This window comes from Amblyraja radiata, chromosome 6 (assembly GCF_010909765.2).
Source record: "Amblyraja radiata isolate CabotCenter1 chromosome 6, sAmbRad1.1.pri, whole genome shotgun sequence".
NCBI lineage: Eukaryota > Metazoa > Chordata > Chondrichthyes > Rajiformes > Rajidae > Amblyraja > Amblyraja radiata.
The window spans coordinates 50,634,213-50,660,472 of record NC_045961.1 but is presented as its reverse complement, the minus strand read 5'-3'; the positions used below and the strand labels follow the sequence as shown (position 1 = coordinate 50,660,472).

The window sequence follows — 26,260 nt, the reverse complement described above, 5'->3', positions numbered from 1 at the left end:
CATTTCTGCAAGCCAACATCTGCATAGTAACAATGTAATACAACTCACTGCTGCCCTGTTCACTGAAGTTAATGAAAGATGAACCGTACACAAAATATCTGCAAAACAAAGCCTTCTCCCAATACTCCCATGACACTGAAGGGGGACCTTGCCCCGTGAGTTGGAACATAGGAACCATGTTTGTGCCGAGCATGATACCAAGTTAAACTGATTTTATCTGCCTGTACATGATCTATACCCCTCTGTGTAGGATGGAACTGCAAATGCTGGTTTAAACCGAAGATAGACACAAAATGCTGGAGTAATTTAGCAGGACAGGCAGTATCTTTGGAGGGAAGTAATGGGTGACATTTCGAGTCGAAGAAGCCTGAAGAAGGGTGTTAACCCAAAATATCACTCATTCCTTCTCTCCAGAGATACTGCCTGTCCTGCTGAGCTACCAGCATTTGATCTATATCCCTCTATTCCCTGCACTTCCATGTGCCTATCTAAGTCTCTTAAACACCATTATTGTATCTGCTTCAGCCATCAGCTCTGGTAACACCCCCATTACTCCCTGTTTAAGAAAAACCTGCCTCCACTCAGCTTTCACCCTGGTGAAAAAAGTTCTGGCTGTTTCACAACTCGAGAAATCAAAGCTTGTGTATTTCTACAGAATGTGTTTGTAACTATAAAATAAAATAATATGATTTTGTCACTGATTACTCTATTTTTCTCACTAGGCAGATTTTATTAAAGTAGCACATCCAGATCCCTTGTTTCGTGAAGCTGCAGAGATTGCATGTCTGACCGTTGGCACGATGGTGGAAAAGTATGTACTCAGAATTGACCGTTGAACAATCGTTTGTGCAACCTAAAGGCTCCCACTCTAATTACTGAAAATTAAAACTCTCTTTCCTTTCTTCCCCTCTAGCTCCTTGAAGGCTACAACTAAAACCGGAGAATATTTCAGTTTTTTTTTCAATTGAATGACAATTCACATAACCATATAACCATATAACAATTACAGCACGGAAACAGGCCATCTCAGCCCTACAAGTCCGTGCCGAACATCTTTTTTCCCTTAGTCCCACCTGCCTGCACTCATACCATAACCCTCCATTCCCTTCTCATCCATATGCCTATCCAATTTATTTTTAAATGATACCAACGAACCTGCCTCCACCACTTCCACTGGAAGCTCATTCCACACCGCTACCACTCTCTGAGTAAAGAAGTTCCCCCTCATGTTACCCCTAAACTTCTGTCCCCTAATTCTGAAGTCATGTCCTCTTGTTTGAATCTTCCCTATTCTCAAAGGGAAAAGCTGGTCCACATCAACTCTGTCTATCCCTCTCATCATTTTAAAGACCTCTATCAAGTCCCCCCTTAACCTTCTGCGCTCCAGAGAATAAAGACCTAACTTATTCAACCTTTCTCTGTAACTTAGTTGTTGAAACCCAGGCAACATTCTAGTAAATCTCCTCTGTACTCTCTCTATTTTGTTGACATCCTTCCTATAATTGGGCGACCAAAATTGTACACCATACTCCAGATTTGGTCTCACCAATGCCTTGTACAATTTTAACATTACATCCCAGCTTCTATACTCAATGCTCTGATTTATAAAGGATAGCATACCAAAAGCTTTCTTTACCACCCTATCTATATGAGATTCTACCTTCAAGGAACTATGCACGGTTATTCCCAGATCCCTCTGTTCAACTGTATTCTTCAATTCCCTACCATTTACCATGTACGTCCTATTTTGATTTGTCCTGCCAAGGTGTAGCACCTCACATTTATCAGCATTAAACTCCATCTGCCATCTTTCAGCCCATTCTTCCAAATGGCCTAAATCACTCTGTAGACTTTGGAAATCCTCTTCATTATCCACAACACCCCCTATCTTGGTATCATCTGCATACTTACTAATCCAATTTACCACACCTTCATCCAGATCATTGATGTACATGACAAACAACAAAGGACCCAACACCGATCCCTGAAGCACCCCACTAGTCACCTGCCTCCAACCCGACAAACAACCATCCACCATTACCCTCTGGCTTCTCCCATTCAGCCACTGTTGAATCCATCTTGCTACTCCTGCATTTATACCCAACAGTTGAACCTTCTTAACCAACCTTCCATGAGGAACCTTGTCAAAGGCCTTACTAAAGTCCATATAGACAACATCCACTGCTTTACCCTCGTCAATTTCCCTAGTAACCTCTTCAAAAAATTCAAGAAGATTAGTCAAACATGACCTTCCAGGCACAAATCCATGCTGACGGTTCCTAATCAGACCCTGTTTATCCAGATGCTTATATATATTATCTCTAAGTATCTTATCCATTAACTTGCCCACCACTGAAGTCAAACTAACAGGCCTATAATTGCTAGGTTTACTTTTAGAACCCTTTTTAAACAATGGAACAACATGCGCAGTACGCCAATCCTAGGGGACTATTCCCGTTTCTAATGACATTTAGAAACGGGAATAGTCCCCGAGGATTGGCGTACTGCGCATGTTGTTCCATTGTTTAAAAAGGGTTCTAAAAGTAAACGTAGCAATTATAGGCCTGTTAGTTTGACTTCAGTGGTGGGCAAATTAATGGAAAAGATACTTAGAGATAATATATATAAGCATCTGGATAAACAGGGTCTGATTAGGAACAGTCAGCATGGATTTGTGCCTGGAAGGTCATGTTTGACTAATCTTCTTGAATTTTTTGAAGAGGTTACTAGGGAAATTGACGAGGGTAAAGCAGTGGATGTTGTCTATATGGACTTTAGTAAGGCCTTTGACAAGGTTCCTCATGGAAGGTTGGTTAAGAAGGTTCAACATGCATACAATATGGCAATAGGTGCAATTTCAGTAGAGTTGAACGAGAAGCCCCACCAATGTCAGACATTGTAGAAATTGGCAGAGATGTAAATTTAAAAAGTCCTTTCACTAAAGTTTTAGGAGCCTGCTGTGCAATGTAGCTGTCACATATGTCTGCAAAATAAATAAATTACATTCATAGGTGACTTATTAGCAATGAAGTACCTTTCTCAGTTTAAAAAATAAGGTGGCACAGCTGATAGAGCTGTTGCCACAACGCCAGAGATCCAGGTTCAAACCTGACCACGGGTGGTTTTGTTTGTGGCGAGTTTGCATGTTCTCCCTGTGACCATATGGGTTTCCTGTGGGTACTCCGGTTTCACCCCATTTCCTATTCTTGTAAAATTGCTCTTAATAGGTAGGGAGTGGATAAGAAAGTAGGATAACACAGCTAGTGATTGATGGTCGGCAGGGACTGGGAGGGCCAAAGGGCCTGTTCTGATGCTGTATCTTTCAATCAATCAAACAGGCCCTTCAACCCAGCTTGCCCATGCCGACCAAGGTGCCCCATATGCACTAGTCCCACCTGCCCACATTTGGCTCTTATCCCTTTAAACCCTGCCTATCCACTTATCTGTCCAAATGCCCTCTAAACGTTATAGTTTTTGCATTAACTACTCTTCTGACAGCTCACTCCATACACCCACCACCTTCTGTGTGGCAAAGTTTCCCCTTGGGTTCCTGTTGAATCTTTCCCCTCTCTCCTTAAACCTCTGGTTCTTGTTCCAAGGAATACAGTCCTAGTCTGCCCAACCTCTCCCTATAGCTCAGTCCCTGAAGTCCTGGCAACATCCTCGTAAATCATCTCTACACTACTTCCAGCTTAAAAACATGTGTCTGCATTTTGCTTCAGTTTCCAACATCTGCAGTCATTTGCATCTCCATGTAATGTTTTTCGTTTTCTTTGTGGGAGAGATTTAATGTAATATATATTTTCACTTTTAAATTTTTAATACATTGCCAATGTAATCAAACTTCACAAAGTGTGAATAAAATCTGCTTTCCCCTTCTCAGATTGAACACTAATATTGAACTTTGTCAGAGTTTGAGAAACTTAATGCATGACAAAGAAGCCATGAATTCACTGGATCCAGAAACAAGGTATTTTGAAAGATTTTTTTTTTTTTTTCAACATGAGTTCACGCTGACCAGCGATTTGCCCATACACTAGTTCTATCCAACACACAAGGGACAATTTACAGAGGGCCAATTAACCGAAAGACTTTAACTGCACGTCTTTGGAATGTGGGAGGAAACCGAAACAGTCGGGAAAAACCCGCACGGTTACGGGGTGAATGTGCAACCTCTGTTGTTTAGAGTTTGACTGCACCCGTAGTTAGGATTCAAACCTGTGAGGCTGCAACTCTACCACTGCACCACTGTGCCACCTGTAATATTGTAGGCTTACTGGAAAATTGGCATGAACATCATGAACATTATTGTGGAAGGCATTGGTGCTCCAATTTCATTGAATTTTGTGCAAATTGGCATTCCTATAGTTCACGTATTCAAGATAATCCTGACCCAGCCAAATAGCCTGTCAAAAACAGCGTTCTGGGCTATGAGAAAACGTCACGGTGGAGTCGCTGTCCATGATGCCAGAGACCTCTCCTTAGCTCTGTCTTCGGGTGCTGGCTGTGTGGAGTTTGTACGAACTCCCTGTGACTGTATAAATTTCCCTTGGGCGCTCTGGTTTCCTTCCACATCCCAAAGATGTGCAGATTGGTAAATTAATAAATTGCCCCTTGTCTACAGATGTGCGGTGGAATCACAGGAGGTGATGGGAATGTGGGACAATAACAAATGATCATTGCAGTGTCTGCACAATGCAGACCATTAATGGTTTTTGCATTTAATGCACAATGCAGAATTAATGGGTGGTTAATGTCTGCCACAGACTCAGTGGGCTGAAGGGCCTGTTTTCGTCCTGTACCTCAAAGACTCAATGTGCTTCCACTTGCTCCACTCCCCACCTCACCTTCTAAGAATCCATGTTTGCAACAGCATGCAAAGGTTTTTAAATATAGTTTTGGATTTAATGTGCACCTGTAGGATTTTTAAACATTTAGAATGTTCTGTTTTGATTAAATGAAAGATAGGGTTCTGTTTAAAATTTTAAAAAGCTAATCACACTACTTCAAGGTTGTTTTTTCATGTTGCAGGAGAGTGGCAGAACTTTTCATGTTTGATTTTGAGATCAGTGGAATTCATCTGAATGAGAAAAAGGTAATGGTTTTAACTGATATCAGTGCTTCATTCCAAACGCGACAGCAGCACTTGAAGCACAAGACAAATAATTTAAAAGCAATCGGTCTCTGATTTAAAGTTAACTGTAGGAGTCTATACCCCTGCTCCACCAGCAAGTTGATAGCTTGCTTAGTGAACTGTAGACACTGTTGATATGTGGAGAAATGCAACAGGCAGCATGTATACATGAACTTCCCATTAGCTGGGTGGGCACAGTGGCGCAGCAGTAGAGTTGCTCCCGAACGGCGCAAAAGACATGGATTTCATCCTGACTACTGGTGCTGTCTATTCAGAGTTTGTACATTCTCTGTTTTCTCCGGAAAAAAATACCTGACTCGCTTGTATTTCCCCTTAAAAGCACTGCACACATCAAAGACTGTAAAGTTAAATATAAAGTTCTTTACACGTGGATAAAAGGATTTTTAGGATTGGGAACTGGTGGACTGGCAGTCATAAAATTCCAAATTTACACATGTAAAATCAATCCTTGTAGTCTGTAAATTGCCCAAACAAATTGTGCTTATTTTTATGTCTCTTGTATATGTTTCCAACACTTTTGTATCTTTTTATTATAGCGCAAAAAGGTGGTAAACCTTAATGTTCAGATATTGGACTTGAACAATAGTTTTCTGCTCGGTACTCATCTTCCCAACAAGATAGACAGGAATGCAATCCCAGAACATATTCGTCATCATTTTGCAATACATAAGGATTATATTCATGTCAATGGACTTCACGCAGATGCAACTGATGATTTGGTAGGTCAATCAGATTAGGCAGCTTTGACTGTGTATTCCTTTTTGTTGTGCTATTCTATATAGATTAAAGGCATCATAACTTTAAAACATTAGTTCTAACTATCAGATAATACCATCAAGGAATGAGAAGTTTCTGCCCATTTCTTAAATTCTGACCTGGCAGCTGGCTTTCTGATACCTCGATCTGCCTTGATATATGGAGTGTACAACATTTTGCCAGTAGACCACTTCCATTTGATAGGATGGGTGGTAAAGAAGGCGTATGGTACCCTTGCCTTCATTGCTAGGGACATTGAATATACGAGTCAGGAAGCCATGATGCAGCTTTATTGGACTTTGGTTAGGCCACATTTGGAGTATTGCACGCAGTTCTGGTTATCCCATTATAGTAAAGATGTGGAAGCTTTGGAGAGGATGCAGAGGGGGTTTACCAGAATGCTGCCTGAAATAGAGGGTTCCAGCTACAGAGAGAACTTGGATAGGCGGATTGGTTTCTCTGCACCTTGGAGGTTGAGGAGAGACTTGATAGAAGTACATAAAATTATGAGCGGCATCGATAGGGCTGACAGTCAGATCTTTTTTTCCAGGGTGGAAATGTCTAACACGAGAGGGCTTAGCTATAAGGTGAGAGGGGGAAAGTTTAATGGAGACTAGACCAAGTGGGACCCGTTGGGCCCTGTTCCCCCAACGCAACCCTTTTCCACCACCTGCCTGTTTCCTCAACGCAATATTCCACCACTCACCCGTAGCCCCCAACTGCGCAGGCGCGGCTCATTTCCCCTCACCACCCAATACTCACCCCCTTCTTCACCCTTCCTCTTCTCTCCCCTCTCCTCTTCACTCCCCTCTCCTCTTCATCTCCTCCACTCCCTCCCTCTCCTTTCCCCTACCTTCAATCACTCCCTCCCTCCATAAGCCCTCTCCCCTCCTTACCCCATTCCTCTCCCTCTATCTCCCTGCTCCCCCATTCCTCACCTCTCCCCTATCCCACTCCACCACTAAACACAATGTTTAAATAAAATGTCACCTCTTTCCCCCTCCCCCACTCCCTCCCTCTCATTACAACAATGTAACACATCTCTCATTGCACTGGGTGGAAGACTGTTGACGGACAGTTTATGTAAATGTGATCCCATTGTGATGTCATATGCTGCTAACTGCCACGGGAACACTGCTGATGGGCAGTTTATGTAAATGAGATCCCATTGTGACGTCATAGCTGCTAACAGCCAGTGCAGATAGAAGAAAATGCTCCCAAAGTGGGATTTTGTAAAGTTAAAATTGTGAATAACTTGTAAAATATAACATAAATCTGAAGGAAACTTGATACACCACACACACAGACAATTGTGAGTAAGGTGGTCCAAAAATTGTAGCGCTATCATCTTACCATTTTGGCGTAATTCAGGGCATGACGGACACGTACACAAGCATCCACATAGACAAGATGAGACTTTTAGTTATATACTAGACTAAGTGGGACCCGTTGGGTCGCAGCTTCACACGGGAGGGCTGGTCCCCCAATGCAATATTTCACACCTCCACCAATTCCAATATTGCTGGCCAATGGTAAGGGGGGGGGGGGGGCTTGAGGGGGCTTTCTGGAGCACTAGCATGGTGTTGTGGGCAGAAGGGACTGGTTTACAGAGGGCTATTATGGACATTGTGGGCTGAATGGATTCTTGGGCTGGTAGCCCAGTCACTGAGAATACTCACACGGCTCAGCGCGGGCTCTCCACTTTGGGGCTTCCGCAGTCAGCGGCACTTCCGCAATCAGCGTGACCTCTGCACTTAACGGAAATTACACAATCAGCGCGACCCCCCCCCCCCCAACTCACCCAATGGATCGATCCATCTGGCTGGTAAATACGCTGCTTGGTAGCCCCAAGACATCTGCTCCTAATCCTTCTTGTTGCTCCCTAGAGTGGCTTTACCGTCTGTAGACTTGTTGGGAATCCTAGGTCAGTCCCATGTTGTATAAGAAGATGCTGTGACAACATGGGCAGTAGTGCATGGGACCAGGGCAGTGTGCTGTGGATGCTTTGGCTGCAGAACTGAGAAGGGATTTCTTCTACTGTCAAGATCAGGCCGTCCATTCCAGGACATCTGAAATGTCATCCTTTTTTAGGAAGTGCTGCTCCCACCTGCCACTTCTTATGATCCCCCACCTCACATAATCTTTAGATAGACAAAAAAACTGGAGAAACTCAGCGGGCGAGGCAGCATCTATGGAGCGAAGGAAAAGGTGACGTTTCGGGTCGAGACCCTTCTTCAACTTCGTCTATTTCACATAATCTTTAGATCACCTTATCTTCGGACATCCTCACTCAATATAGACTTTTTCACTGTATATTAATAATAAACCACTAGCAATGGCAACAGATGCTCAGTCCCTGAAAGTAGTAAATTGTTCATGATATTGGCCAAAGTCATGTCATACGTTATGGGAGCAGAATTAGGCCATTCAGTCTGTCAAGTCTACTCTGCCATTCAATCATGGCTGATCTATCTTTCCCTCTCATTCACATTCTCCCGTCTTCTCCCCATAACCCCTTACACCCATACTAATCAAGAATCTATCAATCTCTGCCTTAAAAACACCCACTGACTTGGTCTCCACAGCCTTCTGATGCAATGAATTCCACAAATTCACCACACTGACAAAAGAAAAATCCTCATCATCGCCTTTCTAAAGGTGTGTCATTTTATTCTGAGGCTGTGCCCTCTGGGCCGAGACACTCCCACTCGTATTTAATGTTGACAAGTATTTGAGAGAGCATCACACCACAGCCAGAGAACCTTGAAGCCCACCTACTGTCCAGGAAGAGGGGCTATTTGTGGCTAACGAGCAACTAAAAAACAAAAGTGAAGAACTGCTAGCACAGGAATGAATCTTGAACCCTTACTGGGGTTTGGGGAGAAAAGCAGTAGCAGAATTAATCAGCATGTAATTGACCAAGTCTTGCTCATTTTATTTTTGCCTTCAAATGACAGTTAAATTCGGTCGCATAATATATTGGCATTAATTATCATTTTCAGAATTTAGATTAGGAAGTGGGGCATGCCACCATACTATACTTACACTGGTAACTTGCATGTTGATTTGAAAACATTGGCACTTGTCCCATAATCTCCCTTTCACTGAATATTTGAAAAGACCCATGTGGTCACAGGGAGAACGTACAAACTCGACAGACCGCACCCGTAGTCAGGATTGAACCTGGGTCTCTGCCACTGTGCCGCAGGTTTGACAAAAAGTCATTCGGATCAGCAATTAGATCACCAGACCTCCACTTGACTGGCAATAATTTTTCTCTTTCCCCTCGCACTTGGCAGTATTATTTGACTGCCACCAACCTAACAACCCCAAATCTGGATCAAGAATTATCCCCATGGGCCATCTCTCGCCCTCTGCACCTAGAAGCAACCGGGAACTTCAGAGTGTGCAAAGGAAAAGCTTTAGTCCAGGGCTCCATTGAATTTCCAAGTAATGAACCCAAGAGCAAAGCAGTCATTGTTGCAGCATTGTCTAAATAATTTAACATGATTCTACAGCAGTGGAGGTGATTTGGTTTATTTGTGGGTCTGGCATTGATGAAAGGTTGTTCACCCAAGTCATATATTCTGTGAAACTTTGTTGCTCCAGGTGAATTATTTCTTGTCTTAATGTTGTCTTGTCTAATATGTTTCTACGTGTGATCTCTCTAGGTGCGAGAAGCTGCCTACAAAATCTTCCTCTACCCTAACCCTGACATGCTCGGCTGTCTGGACCAACTTTTAGCCTGTAGGAACGAGTTGGCCCAGTTAGTTGGTTATGACAGCTTTGCGCACAGATCGTTAAAGGGTACAATGGCCAAGGACCCAGGTAATGCACTCAGTGGTTATGGAGTTTTCATTTGTACTATCCTGCTTATTACTAGCTACAATCTCATTACTTTTTCAGAAACGGTGATGTACTTTCTCACAAGATTATCGGAAAAGCTGTCTGAAAGGTAAGCTTTATTGGCGAACTAGTTCAGTTTTTCTGATTCGGTCTGAAGAAGGGTCCCAACCTGAAATGTGCTGCCTGACCTGGTGAGCTGCTCCAGCACTTTGTGTCTTTCTTTGCAAACCGGTACCTGCTGTTCCTTGTTTCTCTCTTAAATTTTTGCCTTTTTCAATTTTTACAGCTGCGGCTTTATTAGCATCAAGGTGTGTGAATGGAATACTTTATTGTCACATGTGACTAGGCACAGGGAAATTCTTTGCTTACATATTCAATGTAAACAGATAGCAGCCACCTACGGTGCTGACAAAGGCTCTTCCTTTTGTTTTCCTTCCCCCCCCCCCGCCACAGCAGTTCCCCCACGCTGGTTCCCCATTGTCCTTTGTTCTCCCACCCTCCCCAATTGTCCATTGTTCTCCGCCCGCCTCCCTCACGACAGTCCCCCCAGTCCGGGCTCTCCATTGTTCTTCTCCCCCTTTCACGGTGGGTCCTCCATTGTTGTTCCCCTTCCTCTCACGGCGGTTCCCCCCACGCTGAGTTCTCCATTGTTCTTTTCCCTCTCCCCCCCCACCACAGCGGGTCCGCTATTGTTGTTCCCCTCACGGTGATTCTCCCATGCTCTCGTCAACTCGCGAGGCATCGCTGCCGCCGTGAGGCTTCACCACCGCCGAGGGCCCATCGTCACGAGGCTTCACCACTGTGGCTGCTTCATTGCCGCCGAGGCCTCAAGGCTGTCGACGCCCCACTTCACACCTCTGTGTTGCCGATCCGGGCCACAGCCGCGGGCTCCGCCGACCGGAACTATGACCCATGAGGCCCGACTCCTCCATCCGACCAGCGAGGTCCGGCTCCTCCAACAGACCCGCGGCACCTCGATAAAGCCTGGCAGTTAGAATAGTCGAATTATAGAATTATTATTTCAGTTTATGAAAATATGATCGGTGAATTACTTTTTATAAATCTTCATTGCATTGCGGGTGTAGCTGACAAACATTTATTGCTTTTCTCATTTGCCTTTAATAAGGTACTATATATGGAACTTGCTAAATTATAGTAGCTTATGCATTCAAAGTTTTCCCAAATGCTGCTGGGTAGAACCTCCTGAATTTTGGTTCAACAATAATAAATAGTGGATTTAGTCGGATGACGCATCATTTTGAGTGGTGATATTGCCATTTATCTGCTCCTTTTGTTCTAGATTTATTGAGTTCACAGATTTGGGATTTGCCAATAAAGAAGCTTTATGGTGTTGTTTAGCATATCTTGGTGTTGGATGGGGTTCCAGTTAATCAGGTTCTTTGACTTCATACGTTATAGGAGCAGAATAATACCATTCGGCCCATCAAGTCTACTCCACCATTCAAGCATGGCTGATCTATCTTTCCCTCTCAACCCCATTCTCCTGCCTTCTCCCCATAACCCCTGACACCTGTGCTAATCAAGAATCTGTCAATCTCCATCTCCTCCTTAAAATTATCCATTGACTTGGCCACCACAGCCTTCTGTGTCAATGAATTCCACAGATTTACCAACATCTGACTAAAGAAATTCCTCCTCATCTTCTTTCTAAAGGTACGTCCTTTTATTCTGAGTCTATGGCCTCTGGTCCTAGACTCTCCACTAGTGGAAACATCCTCTTTCAGGCCTTTCATTATTCGGTAAGTTTCAATGAAGCCCCTTCGCCCCCCCCCCCCCCCCCCCCCCCCCCCCATCCTTCAAAACTCTAGCGAGGACAGGCCTAGTGCTGTCATACGCTCATCATGTGTTAACTCAATCATTCCTGGCATCATTTTCATAAACCTCCTCTGAACCCTCTCCACTGTATAAGTGAAATGCCACTGGATCTGATTTGCCGTGCGGCCAGTGAAATTCAGTTTTTAATTATTGTGGTCATCTTAGGCAGTTTATGATTGGGAATTCTGTAAAACATCATTGATTATCAAAAGGAGTCATAGGCATACAGCATGGAAACAGGCCCTTTGGCCCAACTTGCCCACGCCGATCAACATGCCCCATGTACACTTGTCCCATCTGCCTGCATTTAGCCTACATCCCTCTGAACCTATCCTATTCATGTACCAGCCCAAATGTTTTTTAAATGTTGTGATAGTACCTGCTCAACTACCTCTTCTGGCAGCTCGTTCCATATACCTACCATCTTTTGTACATAAAAATAAAGTTATCCTTTGGGTTCCTATTAAATTTTTACCCCCTCCAAATCTATATCCTCTGGTTCTTGATTCCCCAACTCTAGGTAAAAGAATATCTATGCATTTACTCTATCTGTTCCTCTCATAATTGTGTATGCATTTACAGGGAGGTTGTTAGGCTATCTCTTGTTGGAAATGGATATGCTTGAAAGTGACCTGCTGCTTAATGACTGGAGTAACTCAGCGAGCCAGACATCAAATGGACTAGGTGACCTTTCGGGTCTAGACTCTTCTTCAGACTGCAGGTCTCGACAAGAAAAGTCACTTATGAGACCCTTCTTCAGACTCGGACTGATTTGATTTGACTGGTCTGAAGAAGGGTTTTTTTGACCTGAAATGTTACCCATTCCTTCTCTCCAGAGATACTGTTTGTCCCGCTGAGTTACTCCAGCATTTTGTGTCTGCCGTGGCTTTATTTGCTTATGTAACTTTACATGCCTCATCTTTGCTAGCAGTGGCAATGACACCCATTACATTGTTTTGCAGAGCCATAAAAGATTTTAGGATGATGGAAGAAATGAAGAAAAAAATAAATCCAACAAATTTTGTGAGTTTTATTGTACACTTTTGAAATCACTTCAGTGACACTGCTTTTCTCCATGTGATTGTGAAATAAAATGACACAATATTGTGCCAATAGATGGTTTTGTATGGTCAAGATACTGTATGGTCAGAGCAACTTTTTTAATTTAATTTTTTATTTTTAAAGAGAAACCCTCAACTGTCAAATAGTTTTCAAGGTTTGCCCAAATAAATGCTGAGAAAAATAAATGAGAATTGGTAATGCAGATGATCAATTGCAAGACTTGATACCACAGATGGGTTTTATAACTTGTGTTCATTTATTCTCCATGTATGTCAGGGACAACTCAAAAGCCAGCACATGTGCAAAATTGAATGTTAAAGCTTACCCTCAGGATCTTCCAGAGAAGATGATTTAGTGAAAGAATGTTGGCTGCCCTGAAGGTAATATTTCAGCTGATCTTTTAGGCGTTGCGCATCAGGAGCCAGAACTCCGCAATGAAAGATGTATTTTGCCAGGTCATTTCTGACCTGGCATTTTATTTCTTGGTAATGTACCTCCTGAGAGTTGGCTGATCCACTCTTTCATAACTTCCTCCAATTTTGTTTTATGATTGAGTATTTTTCATATCTTCCACTTCTTTCATATTGTTTTAATCCCTTGCCACCTTTAAAGTAAAAATAGCACAACTGTTGAAGTGAGAAACCTGAACTTAGTGTGTAGGAAAGAACTGCAGATGTTGGTTTAAATTGAAAGAGTCTGAAGAAGGGTCTCGACCCAAAACGTCACCCATTCCTTCTCTCCAGAGATGCTGCTTGTCCCGCTGAGTTACTCCAGCATTTTGTGTCAACCTGAACTTAGTGTTTGACACAGTGTTTTGACAGCTTAATGATGTGGAAACCGTTCTTAAGTTGTCTATTGACCCCCAAATTGTTCCTCCTTTCCTGAGTTAATTTCTGAGCTGCAGGTTTTCAAGGGAAGGATTTTGCAGTCGGTTTCAGTGTTATCTCTCGCGTATTAGTGCAACTAAGATGTTTATGTTGGAGTATGTCGACACAGTTATGGAGTTTTTTTTTTCACATGAGGAAACAATCTGCACTAGAATCACTTGGACTAGATTCCTGAGGTCTGGCAAAAGGAAGTGAAATATGGAGTCTGGTTTATGAATGAATTCCTATTGTTTCTCGGTGAATGGTTCTGATAGCACCAACATGTGGACATTCCAGATTTGGTAGAATTGCTGTCACTTACTGTAATTTAAGTGACCTACTGGTAGAATTGGTGTCATTTAAAATGAAGTTAGTACATGGACATGTGCACATGTGTATGTGTTATAGAGAGATAGATGTGGGCAACAGTATTTTTAATATTTGGTTGTTTATTTATTGTCATGTGTACCGAGACACAGTGAAATGCTTGTTTTGCTTGTTGTTCAGTCGAATCATAACATGCACAAGTACAATTGATCCTCTTCTGGAACACTACTCTATCTTGCAACTTTGAAAATTCTGATCCACACCTACTTCATTGACAAGAGTAAATAATTATGGAGGCTGAAAGTGAACAAACATTTATAATCCTTAGTTAAAGTGACTGCATCGTGCCAACCTTGGGTTAGAAGTAAATATCAAACATTTATTCTTTCATGCATTTTCCACAGCTAGAAGAATGTTATCACAAAGATGCCATTCAACAATACTTGTTGGGGGGAAAAAAATATCTCTACCTATATACAGTAATTGGTGACGTAACAAAAGTTTCTTCAGATCAATATGCAGGAGGTGCTGAATCAGTTGAATTTTTAAATTTCAGCAATCAACAACATTTTTGTGAATCTCAAAGCCAAGAAAAAAATCTAGTACATCCAAAATTAATCAGCAAGCCACAGCAGAATCAGAAGCTTGAAAGTATAGCAGTCTGAGCCAATATGATGTGTAAAAGGTAGAAATTGTATGCTCAGCACAAGACTGCCTCAAGATGGTGGCTGAAGCATGTTCTCAGGCCAATGCAAAAACCAATGTTACATGAGATGCCACATTCCATATGAAATCGTGGTTGTTTCGGTTTATGCATGTTAGCAGTTCAAATACAGTACTGTGATTGGAGAAAAAAGCACCAACTTTTATAATGCTGTGCATCAGGCTAGTGTTGTTGATAAGATTGAATCACTTTAAGCCGGTATACTTGGGGTATGCTTGTTGTTTATATTGTATGTAGAAACGGATGTGAAAAATCACATTCATTGTGGAAATGTAGCAAAGCACTATTGCAGACAATGGGTAAAAAATGGTTGATTTCGAGGTTGAGTTACTTGAGCAGCATGGAAGCAGGACGGGAAGTTCAGTGATTCCTGCCAGTGGGTGAGGTCTCTGCCTTTAATAGTTGGAAGAAAAGTATGAATATTTTTTTGTATAATAAAATGTAAATGGCTAAATACAGTACACGGCCACCACCGATTTTCCAGCCACTGGTGGTCCCTTAATCCAGAAAATACTTCCCTCCCCCGTACTGGATGTCTGCCTGAAAATGTGGCCCCTAGGTCGGGTGAGGCAGCCGATCAAGCTCGTCAGGACTTCTGTGCCAATCGGCAAATTGATTTTGTCCCCTGTGGCAGGAGCTCTGGAGCTCCAGCCCGGCCGGAGCTGGCAGATCTGTTTCCACAGCTGTCTTCCGCAGCCGATCGGCGGGTTGAATTTGCTGCCTGCGGCTGAGACTGGAACTCCGGCCTGGCCGGAACCGGTAGATCCATTCCCTTAGCCAACTTCCAGGGCCAACTTTGCGGGCCGGTATCTCAGCGCCCCCCCCCCCCCCCCCAAAGTCGTGACCTCTGTTGGTCCGTCAAAATGGATAATCCAGAAAGGCTCTGGAACCAAGGGTGCCGTAAAATAGGTGGTTGACCTGTATTATGTTTATTATAATCTTAATTGACTGCACTGCACAATACATCATTTTTGATGACAGATTCTTTAACATTTCAGGAGCTGATGCCATGGGACCACTCCTACTATAGTGGCGTTGTTCGAGCAGAGAGGTAAAATCTGATAATGCATGGTATTTTGTTTAGAAATGGAAATATTTTTGCTATTTATAATGAATTTGGAAATGACAGCACACTGAATTGTAAACCCATTTTTAAATTATTGCTTATTTTTGGTTTTTAAACTAGTTCAGAAGAAAATGTATTTGTTTATAATGATACCTGTTGGCTCAGTATATACACATAGACTAGAGCAGACTGAAGATAATCTGGGGTCAGATACATAATCAATCAAGGTGTTTAATGGAGCAAGAAATATTGTGGGAAAACCACAACGGAAATGTTGCCAATTGCAGAAGATTTTTTGTTTTGGTCTTTGGTTTATCATTGTCATTCTAAACGAAACCACCCTTTTAATTAAATTTCATGCTTCGAGTTGTCAAAGTATGGCTTGTGCCAAACCAGAGATTCCTCAAAGCCAGGTACACTGGATTTATATAAAGCAGGCTGGGCTTGATGAACTATTTTTAATGGATTCAGTTTCATGGTGATGCAATTATTATTGAATCACCAGTAATGCATTTGCTTCCTACCCGATATCATTATCTCTGGTGACCCCAGTCTAATTCTCATTTACACACGCACTCTTGGAAAAGTCATCTAATAGATGCTAAAAGTTATTTTTTTTAATATGTACCTGATTGTGTCATGATCTATCACACCGAACTTTAACTAGATCACTCTGGGTGGCGCTAGAGACTCCGGGTCGATCCTGACTATAGGTGCTGTCTGTACACAGTTTGTACGTTTCACCCTGTGACCTTGTGGGTTTTTTCCGGGTGTTCATGTTTCCTCCCACATTGCAAAGATGTGTTGGTTTATAGGTTAATTGGTTTCTGTAAATTGCTCCCAGTTTGTAATATAGAACTAGTGTACAGGTGATCTTTGGTCAATGAGGAACCGCGATGGGTGAAAAGGGCCTGATTCCACTCTGTCTCTCTAAGCTAAAAATTAGATCAAAATCGAATTTGTAGACTGCTACAATAGCATATAATACTGCATGGAGGAGAAATATTCTTCCTGTCAATACATGGTGGCATTAGTTCCTCAAGATTCTTCTTGAACCCCGTTCCTTTGCGCAAGGCAGAAGAACATATTTGAAAACAAATTTAGTCTAAGATTGGTCTTGCAGAAAATCCTGTGGTGATTTTGCTACTGTATAAAAATGCTGAGTTGTTAAATCTGGTGTGCCACATGTGTTTAGTTTTGGTTGCCATGTTGTAAGAAAGATGTTGTCAAGCTGGAAAGGATGCGGAGAAGATTTAGGAGGATTTTGCCAGGATTCAAGGTCCTGAGTTGTAGGGTGAGGTTAAGCAGCCTGGGACTTCATTTCTCGGAGTGCAGAAGCATGAAGGGTGATCTTATAGAGGTGTACAAAATGACGCGAGGAGTAGATTGGGTAAATGCACAATGTATGTAGCTGCGATGTTTTATTCTCCCCGCGGCAGATCAATTGTGTGATTCGTCCACTGGTGTTGAAGTTTTACAATTGATTTCTTATTCGATCTGGATGTATGCCACGCACATGGACATGCACACACTTGCCCAGAGTAGGTGGATCGAGGACCAGAGGACATAGGTTTAAGGTGAAGAGGAAAAAATTAAATAGGAATCTGAGGGGTAACTTTTTCACACAAAGGGTGGTGGGTGCATGGAACAAGCTGCCAGAGGAGGTAGGTGAGGCAGGGACTATCCCAACATTTAAGAAACCGTTAAACAGTTGCATGGATAGGACAGGTTTGGAGGGATATGGACCAAACGCAGGCAAGTGGGACATATTGGCCGGTGTGGGCAAGTTGGGCCGGAGGGCCTGTTTCCACACTATTACTCCATGACTATTATGGGATACTGAGCATTGCTTTTTAAAATGTTGGTTTTACTTGGTGATAAGACATTTTTAAAGTCTAATTTTTGTTGGATATTATTACAGGCTAGGTTAAAAAGTATAGCAGCTGTAAGGATACAAAATTCCTTACCAACGTCTCTTTTATTTGATGAGATGTAATCTGTTGACAGATTTGCATGAATCAAATGTATAGAATGAGTGTGCTGTTGACTGTTGTCAGGCTCCCACAATATACTTTAATTATGATGAGTTGCATGAATCAAATGTATTCTACAATTTTCTTTTAATCCTGGAAGGAGTTCTCGATAGGGCTTTCATGTTGGGAAGAAGAGATTATGGTTTAAAATATCCTCAGTGCTTGGCTTTGAAATTTGCCTTAAACATGCAGTGTAATCCAAATTCTTGGTTTTAGCCAAGAGGCAAGGGTTTGAATTTCATATTAGGGGAATTTCATAATTGGGTGAATTGTGAGAGGGAATTTTCCTAGTTTTATCTCTGTTGCCCTGTAGTATCATAGTGACATGTATCACTTGACATTTTAATTTTCTTTCAAGTTTCCATGCAGTGTATTGTAATACAAACTTCTCTGTCGACTGACAAGTGAAAGAGGAAAGAGATTATTTTCTTGACGGTGATTGATAGTTGAAAAAGAATAGTCTTTCTGAGAGAAATTCAGCAGTTACAGATGTTGAGAGTGCCCCATTCACCGTGTAACCCGAGGCCAACTGCAGCTACCTGGTTTGTCTCTTTTAAAATCATCAGAGTAAACAATGTTCAAGCTGTTTAACTCCAAAATGTTGAAGCTCACCTTGGAGCTTTACTTTGAGCATCTTCTGGTGTCTAACTAGAAACGAGGAGAAGTGAAAACAAAATACTTGTGAAATTTAGTGTATAAAGAGATTGAATTAATGATATTTCTTGCTCCGAAAGTCAACTGAAAGTATAAATTAGAATCCAGTGTGTCTTTTACTTTTTTTTTCAAAGGATGGTTGAGATTAGATATATAATTTGTCTTCTTTGAAATAGTGAACTAAGAGAAGCGATATTGAAAATAATTCAAAATTATTAAAAATAATTTCAAGAAATTATTGAAATAAAAGTCAATATTTAAAATCTTTCATATCGATGGACAAATGAATTGCATGAGTATTTGATGAAAAACAGAAAAAATAAATGGTTTTGTGTTCTAGCTATGTACCAAGTATTATGTACCAAATAAGCTAAATAATACAGAATAACTATGTACAAAATACTAAATCATATATATTTGTGTATTTGCGTAACAGTTTTCTCTCCTAGATTATGTAATTTAAAAAAACCTCAAATTAATTTATCTGGAAGGCATAAGCAGAATTATTTCCTTCTCAATAATCATAATTTAAGTATATTGTGGGAGCCTGACAACAGTCAACGTATATTTGTTAGTACTGTCTTTCTAGTACCTCTCTTTTTTAACCAACCTAATTGTGCGGGTGCATCTGTCCAAGAGAATTTTTGAAAGATTGGGGATGGTGTCAGGCAAGAGGTATAGAAGTGTGGAAATGCATACCTCCCGATTTAGGGACAGTTTCTTCCCATCTGTTACCAGGCAACTGAACCTTCCTCTCATCAGATACAATGCAGACCTGACTTCCCATCTACCTCATTGGAGATTTTAAACTACCTTTAATCGGACTTTATCTTGGACTAAATGTTGTGCCCTTTATCCTGTATCTGTACATTGTGAAAAGCTTGATTGTAATCATGTATGGTCTCTGTTGTAGCATGCTACAAAAAGCTTTTCACTGTACCTTTGTACATGTAACAATAATAAACTAAACTAACAAAAGTTCTATTAAATTCTTACAATTATACAAGTTTACCGTTGCCATTCTTCTCTTTTAAGAATTCCTTAGGACCTTTGCTGTAGCCAGCAATAGATTCAGTTTAGCAGTGATGTGATTGTACATGGATGAAGGGGAGCCAGTGGATGTAATAATATCTAGATTTTCAGAAAGCCTTTGATAAGGTCCCGCACGGGAGACTGGTGACTAAAATTAGAGCACATGGTATTGGGGTAGGGTGTTGACGTGGATAGAAAATTGGTTGGCAGACAGGAAGCAAAGAGTAGGAGTGAACGGGTCCTTTTCAGAATGGCAGGCAGTGGCGAGTGGAGTGCCGCAAGGCTCGGTGTTGGGGCCGCAACTGTTTACCATATATATTAATGATTTGGAAGAGGGAATAAGGAGCAACACTAGCAAGTTTGCGGATGACACAAAGCTGGGTGGCAGTGTGAACTGTGAAGAGGATGTTTGGAGGTTGCAGGGTGACCTGTACAGGTTGAGTGAATGGGCGAATGCATGGCAGATGCAGTATAATATAGGTAAATGTGAGGTTATCTACTTTTGCGGCAAAAACAAGGGGGAAAATTATTATCTCAATGGGGTTAGGTAAGGGGGAGGTACAGCGAGACCTAGGCGTCCTTGTACACCAGTCACTGAAAGTTGGTTTACAAGTACAGCAGGCAGTGAAGAAAGCTAATGGAATCTTGGCCTTCATAACAAGAATGCTTCAGTATAGTAGTAAAGAGGTTCTTCTGCAGTTGTATAGGGCTCTGCTGAGACCACATCTGGAGTATTGTGTACAGTTTTGGTCTCCTAATTTGAGGAAGGACACCCTTGTGATTGAGGCAGTGCAGCGTAGGTTCACGAGATTGATCCCTGGGATGGCGGGACTGTCGTATGAGGAAAGATTGGAAAGACTAGGCTTGTATTCACTGGAGTTTAGAAGGATGAGGGGGTATCTTGTAGAAACATATAAAATTATAAAAGGACTGGACAAGGTAGATGCAGGAAAAATGTTCCCAATGTTGGGCGAGTCCAGAACCAGGGGCCACAGTCTTAGAATAAAGGGGAGGCCATTTAAGACTGAGGTGAGAAAAAACTTTTTCACCCAGAGAGTTGTGAAATTGTGAAATTCCCTGCCACAGAGGGCAATGGAGGCAAAATCACTGGATAGATTTAAGAGTTAGATAGAGCTCTAGGGGCTAGTGAAATCAAGGGATATAGGGAGAAGCAGGCACGGGTTATTGATTGGGGACGATCAGCCATGATCACAATGAATGGCGGTGCTGGCTCGAAGGGCCTCCTGCACCTATTTTCTATGTTTGCATGTTTCTATGAGACAATTAAGAAATACATTTATTTTGCATACTCTTTAAATTTTGAAATGCAAATTATAATTATTTGTATCCTATTTGCCACGAGTAAGGAACAATATCTAATTTATGTCTTCTATAATATCACTTGCATTTCTGCTTTTAAAATATATCATTAATTTCTATTGCCCCCATTGATCTCATTTCAGATACAACATAGAACCTAGTCTTTATAGCCCATTTTTTTCTTTGGGAGCCTGCATGGATGGATTAAATTTACTTTTCACAAAGCTCTTGGGCGTCTCGTTGTGTGTAGAACAACCAGAAAAAGGTGAAGTTTGGTCTGAAGATGTACGAAAGCTGGTGAGTTATGGTTCAGCTTCCGATAATATTCCTGCTCTTGGTTGCTTCGATCCAAGTTTTTGAAATTTCATTCATTGTAAAGATCACAAAATATTGGTTAAGTTCAGCTGTAGATATTTGTAGCCGCCTATATATTTATTCACATAAATTTGGAATGGATTGCGCCAAGGCTTATTTATTTTCAATATTCTTGTTAAAATTTATAAATGGTATAGCCCTTGTTCCCTCAGTCAATTCATGTAGCTTGAGATCTATTTTTACACCCCTGATCCCTTTCCCACAAATTTGCTAAGTGTCAAACTTTCCTTTTTATGTTACTTTTTGGGCACCATTGTAGCAGGTTCGGGTCCCACTGACAACTTCAGCTCAAACATTTATGCTGGCCTATCACTGTTGTATGAAAGTACACCTTTTGGTAGAGACATTAAACTGGGATCTGTTACTTCAAGGGGAAGCAAAAGGACCCATGTTACTTTTACAAGATGATTGTGGCAGTCTTTCAATGTCTTGACTAAGATTTATTCCCTAATCAATACAACTACAACGGTTTTCCTGGTTATTATTATATTGTTTCGTTGAGAGGTGGAAACTGGTGCAGTCGGTAGAGCAGCTGTCTCATAGCTACAGTAAACTGGGTTGGATTTTTACTTCTGGCTGTGAGGAGTTTGCATATTCTTTCGAAGACCACTGGGTTACCACTAGTTGCTCTACTTTCCTATCACATCCCAAAGACCTGCTGGCAGTAGGTTAATTGAATTGCTCCAAATTCATAGTATCTGATGGGAGTTGATGGAAATTTGGGGAGAATAGATTAGGATGGAATCCTAGGAATAGGAATGCCATCATAGATTTCATCAGATGAAATATCCTGCATTGGTGTGGCATACAAAAATGAATCTGGCATGTTTCCTTCAATATATCAGTGACTATTCTTCAAAAAAACTTAATTGGCAGGAAAGCGCTTTGAGAAAGGGATCTGAAAGGCATCATGTAAATGTAAACCTTTAGTTAATGAGTACTGCTATTGTTACGTTTTTATAAAAATATTGTCCCATCTCGATCCCGGTGTCAAATCCTTGAATTTACTATAACCTCCCAAATTCATAACCAGTCCTTCAGAAATTACTTGTTTGAATTCCACTAGTCGGGTTGATATCAATTTGGGTGTTATCAAAGTCACTAATTATGTTTGGCGTCATGGTGGCCAAGGTAATCTATCCATCCTCACCACATTTGATTTGGCTGACCATACTCTCCTTCACCTGCTCTCTTTATTTCTTTGTAAACCTGGTGCAAAAAAAACTCTCTTCTGATTGCATGGTTCCAATGTTAATTAAACATTCAAAGCTAGGGAACGGTCTGCAATGACTCTGTTTCCTAAAGTAGCATGCCAGAAAGGATTAACGCAGTCCTTACCCTTTATTCCAGGGTAAAGATAGGGTGGTAAAGAAAGCTTTTGGTGTGCTGGCCTTTATAAATCAGAGCATTGAGTATAGAAGTTGGGATGTAATGTTAAAATTGTACAAGGCATTGGTGAGGCCAATTCTGGAGTATGGGGTACAATTTTGGTCACCTAATTATAGGAAGGATGTCAACAAAATAGAGAGAGTACAGAGGAGATTTACTAGAATGTTGCCTGGGTTTCAGCAACTAAGTTACAGAGAAAGGTTGAACAAGTTAGGGCTTTATTCTTTGGAGCGCAGAAAGTTAAGGGGGGGACTTGATAGAGGTCTTTAAAATGATGAGAGGGATAGACAGAGTTGACGTGGATAAGCTTTTCCCACTGAGAGTAGGGAAGATTCAAACAAGGGGACATGACTTGAGAATTAAGGGACAGAAGTTTAGGGGTAACATGAGGGGGAACTTCTTTACTCAGAGAGTGGTGGCTGTGTGGAATGAGCTTCCAGTGAAGGTGGTGGAGGCAGGTTCGTTTTTATCATTTAAAAATAAATTGGATAGTTATATAGACGGGAAAGGAATGGAGGGTTATGGTCTGAGCGCAGGTATATGGGACTAGGGGAGAATACGTGTTCGGCACGGACTAGAAGGGTCGAGATGGCCTGTTTCCGTGCTGTAATTGTTATATGGTTATATGGTTATAACACCGAGTGTCATAGACTCATACAGCAAGGAAACAGGCCCTTTGGCCTAATTTGCCCACACTGACCAACATGTCCCATCTACATTAGTCCCACTTGCCTGCGTTTGGCCCATATCACTCTAAACCTGTCTTATTCATGTACCTGTCTAAATGTTCCTTAAACGTTGCGATACTACCTGCACGTTCCATACACTGACCACCCTCTGTATGGAAAAAGTTACCATTTGGGTTCCTATTAAATCTTCCCCCCCTCACCTTAAACCTATGGCCCATGCTTCTTGATTCCTCTACTCTGCACGAAAGAAAGCATTTTAACAAGATGCATCACACTCTTGTGTTTAAGAAGGAACTGCAGATGCTGGAAAATCGACGGTAGACAAAAATGCTGGAGAAACTCAGCGGGTACAGCAGCAGCTATGGAGCGAAGGAAATAGGCAACATTTTGGGCCGTAACCCTTCTTCTCTGCACTCTTTCCAGCTTGACAACATCTAAACAGGCACAACAAAAATGCTCCCTTCTGATTGTGTGGTTCCAATGTTAATTAAATATTCAAAGCTAAGGAACTGCCTGCCATGACTCTGTTTCCCAAACTTGCATGCCAGAAAGGATTAACACACCTTTGTTATCTCAGTGCACCCAATGCCCTTCAATAGCACCTACTTTATCTTCTCTCCAATGACAATGAAATTATCAAGTTACCTGGTACATGATGAGCAGAAATTTCCTCTAATTAAGCGCTGGTGAAGCCAAATCATTAATGTTGGCCCCTGTCACAGACTCCATTCCCTTGTTCCCATCTCCAACCATCCTGTTTGCAATTATCTGAAACTGAAGCAGCAAAAGAATGTGCACAGATATCAGAGTTACATTCTCAAAATTTAGGGAGAATTTTGAATCTAAAGAAGGCCGAAAGGGTCACCTTTACATGTCCTCCAGAGATGTTGCCCAACCTGCTGATTTACTCCAGCACTTTGTATCTTTCTTTGTACACCGGCATCTGCTGTTCCTTATTTCTCCTTTTCTCAAAATGTTTGTTCCAAGTGTGGAACAAAATGATTCAAGTTGTTACGTTTAAAAAAAAAGAATAAGATTTTTTTTTTTATTTCCACAAAAAATGAAGAAGTAGTCGTACTGTATGCGAATGTGTGCCTAAATTTAATGCTTAAGACTCTGTTTTAAAAGTGCTTTAATTTTGATATCCCTAATATTATATATTTTACATTTTTTCTTTGTATCGGCGTTTGTTCTTGAAGGGGAGGGAGAGAAAGAGGAGATTAACTTGAAGTATTCATTCATATTTTTAAAAAAACGAAATATTGGAGTAACTCAGCACGTCAGGCAGTATCTTTGGAGAACATGGACAGCTGTCGTTTAGGGTCGAGACTCTCCCCAACCGTGTTCTTCAGAGATGCTGCCTGGTTTACTGAGTTATTCCAGAACTCTGTATCTTTTTGGTTTGTAAACCAACAACTGTAGTTCCTTGTGTCAGTATTCATTCATACTGTTTGACTTCAAAGATTGGCATAATTGTCATGTGGGAAAACTGCATCTAAATTGGTCCCTAGTTGCGTTTTCACCTGGCAGTAATATCTTCATAGGCAGTTTGAGATTTTGCTATCTGCTGAAAGTTTGTACTTTGAAGTAAGTCATTCTGATGTTCCTTCTCCAGGCAGTGCTTGATGAAACTGATGGACTTATGGGATACATTTACTGTGATTTCTTCCACAGACCTGACAAACCCCATCAGGTATGTTCTTACTAATGCTCTTTGCTATTTGAAAATGAGCTAAGAAACTCAGCAAGTAAAGCAGAATCTGTGGCGAGGCAGAGGGATGGTCGACAATTTGGGTTAAGATCCACAGATGCTACGTGAGGGGCTGCGCTCTTGCAGCAGTTTGTTTTTTGCTCCAGATTACAGTGCCTGCTGTCGCTGATCTCTCCATTCTTTGCTTGTAATTTGTACGTAGATTGGCTATAGCATGTTAGCCAATTAGAATGCTTAGTAATTATAACCCCGCCTAATTATAACATTCATAGTGTAAGATCCTACCCACCGTCTACCAGTACGAGTAGCGGTGTGAACGTGTGATGACCGCTGTGTAGTTGATGACCTGAACAATAAAGATGCTTGTGTTTCAACCTGTGTGAGTTTGAGTCTTTACATGGTGTCAGAAATGGGATCTGTTTACCGCTTTTATTTTGTTTACCAGTTTTTTTATGATTTGGGATGAATGTGTTTACTCCATTCACTCCAAGAGTAAAAGAGATAAAATGTTGGAAATTCTAACCTGTTGTGCTGAGAATACTTTATTCAAGCAAATGAGAGTGAAAAACTTAAACACCATCCTCCATGTCGCTGTTGAGTGGTGGTTATTAAAAAGTTTAAAAACAAAGTTTAGTAGACTGTTCAGTGATTACAATAAGAGTTATAGAATCTTGGCATGTAGGTGAAGTTAAGATACAGGTTTAGTTTGGAGATACAGAGCGGAAACAACCCCTCTGGCCCACTGAGTCCATGCCGGTCAGTGATACACTAAACTACAAACACGAGGGACAATTTTACAACTTATCGAAGCCAATTAACCCGTTATCCTATATGTTTTTGGAATGTGGGAGGAAACTGGAGCACCTAATGAAAACCCAAGCAATCAAAGGGAGACCATACAAACTCCCTACAGACAGTACCCATAGTCAGGATCGAACCAGGGTCTTTGGTTTTGTAAAGCAGCAACTTTACCGCTGTGCTACTATTCTGCCCAGGCCCAGTTTGGAGGGATGTGGGCCAAACGCAGGAAGGTGGGACTAGTGTAGATAGGGCAAGTTGGTTGCTGTGGGCAAGTTGGACTGACGGGCCTGTTTCCCTGTGGTATGACTCTGAATCTATGGCATAATCATAAATTACGCAAGTGTGCCTTTGTGAACATGACCAATCAAATATTTGGATACGAATTCCATTGACAATTAATGATTTAATGATTTTTACTTTGAAAAAGCCCAGGTAAAATGAATTATGAATGTTGGGTGCAGTTTATCAAATTTTTTTTAAGTTGTTTTCTTGGAGAGTATAAATGAATAATCACACCACTCGGGTAACCAATTTGAAGTTGTGTAAAGGAAAAAAGGCAGCATATAATCAAATTGTTAAAAGGCGCTAATAATATAACTAGTTGTATTTAGATGTCGG

General features: G+C 41.4%; 1 protein-coding gene across 2 annotated transcripts in view; it reads left to right on the top strand.

The window, feature by feature from the left end:
• The window catches only part of LOC116974381 (mitochondrial intermediate peptidase), a 78,874-nt gene that overhangs the window by 7,571 nt on the left and 45,043 nt on the right, over positions 1-26,260 (top strand). The window contains exons 3-12 of one of the 2 annotated variants that reach the window (XM_033022764.1): positions 723-811; positions 3,884-3,970; positions 5,032-5,095; positions 5,692-5,874; positions 9,583-9,739; positions 9,818-9,866; positions 12,556-12,616; positions 15,571-15,623; positions 20,821-20,974; positions 24,746-24,823. In XM_033022764.1, coding sequence (XP_032878655.1) covers positions 723-811; positions 3,884-3,970; positions 5,032-5,095; positions 5,692-5,874; positions 9,583-9,739; positions 9,818-9,866; positions 12,556-12,616; positions 15,571-15,623; positions 20,821-20,974; positions 24,746-24,823 — 975 coding nt within the window. The remainder of the gene's footprint in view (positions 1-722; positions 812-3,883; positions 3,971-5,031; positions 5,096-5,691; positions 5,875-9,582; positions 9,740-9,817; positions 9,867-12,555; positions 12,617-15,570; positions 15,624-20,820; positions 20,975-24,745; positions 24,824-26,260) is intronic. The other variant, XM_033022766.1, reaches the window with a different exon arrangement.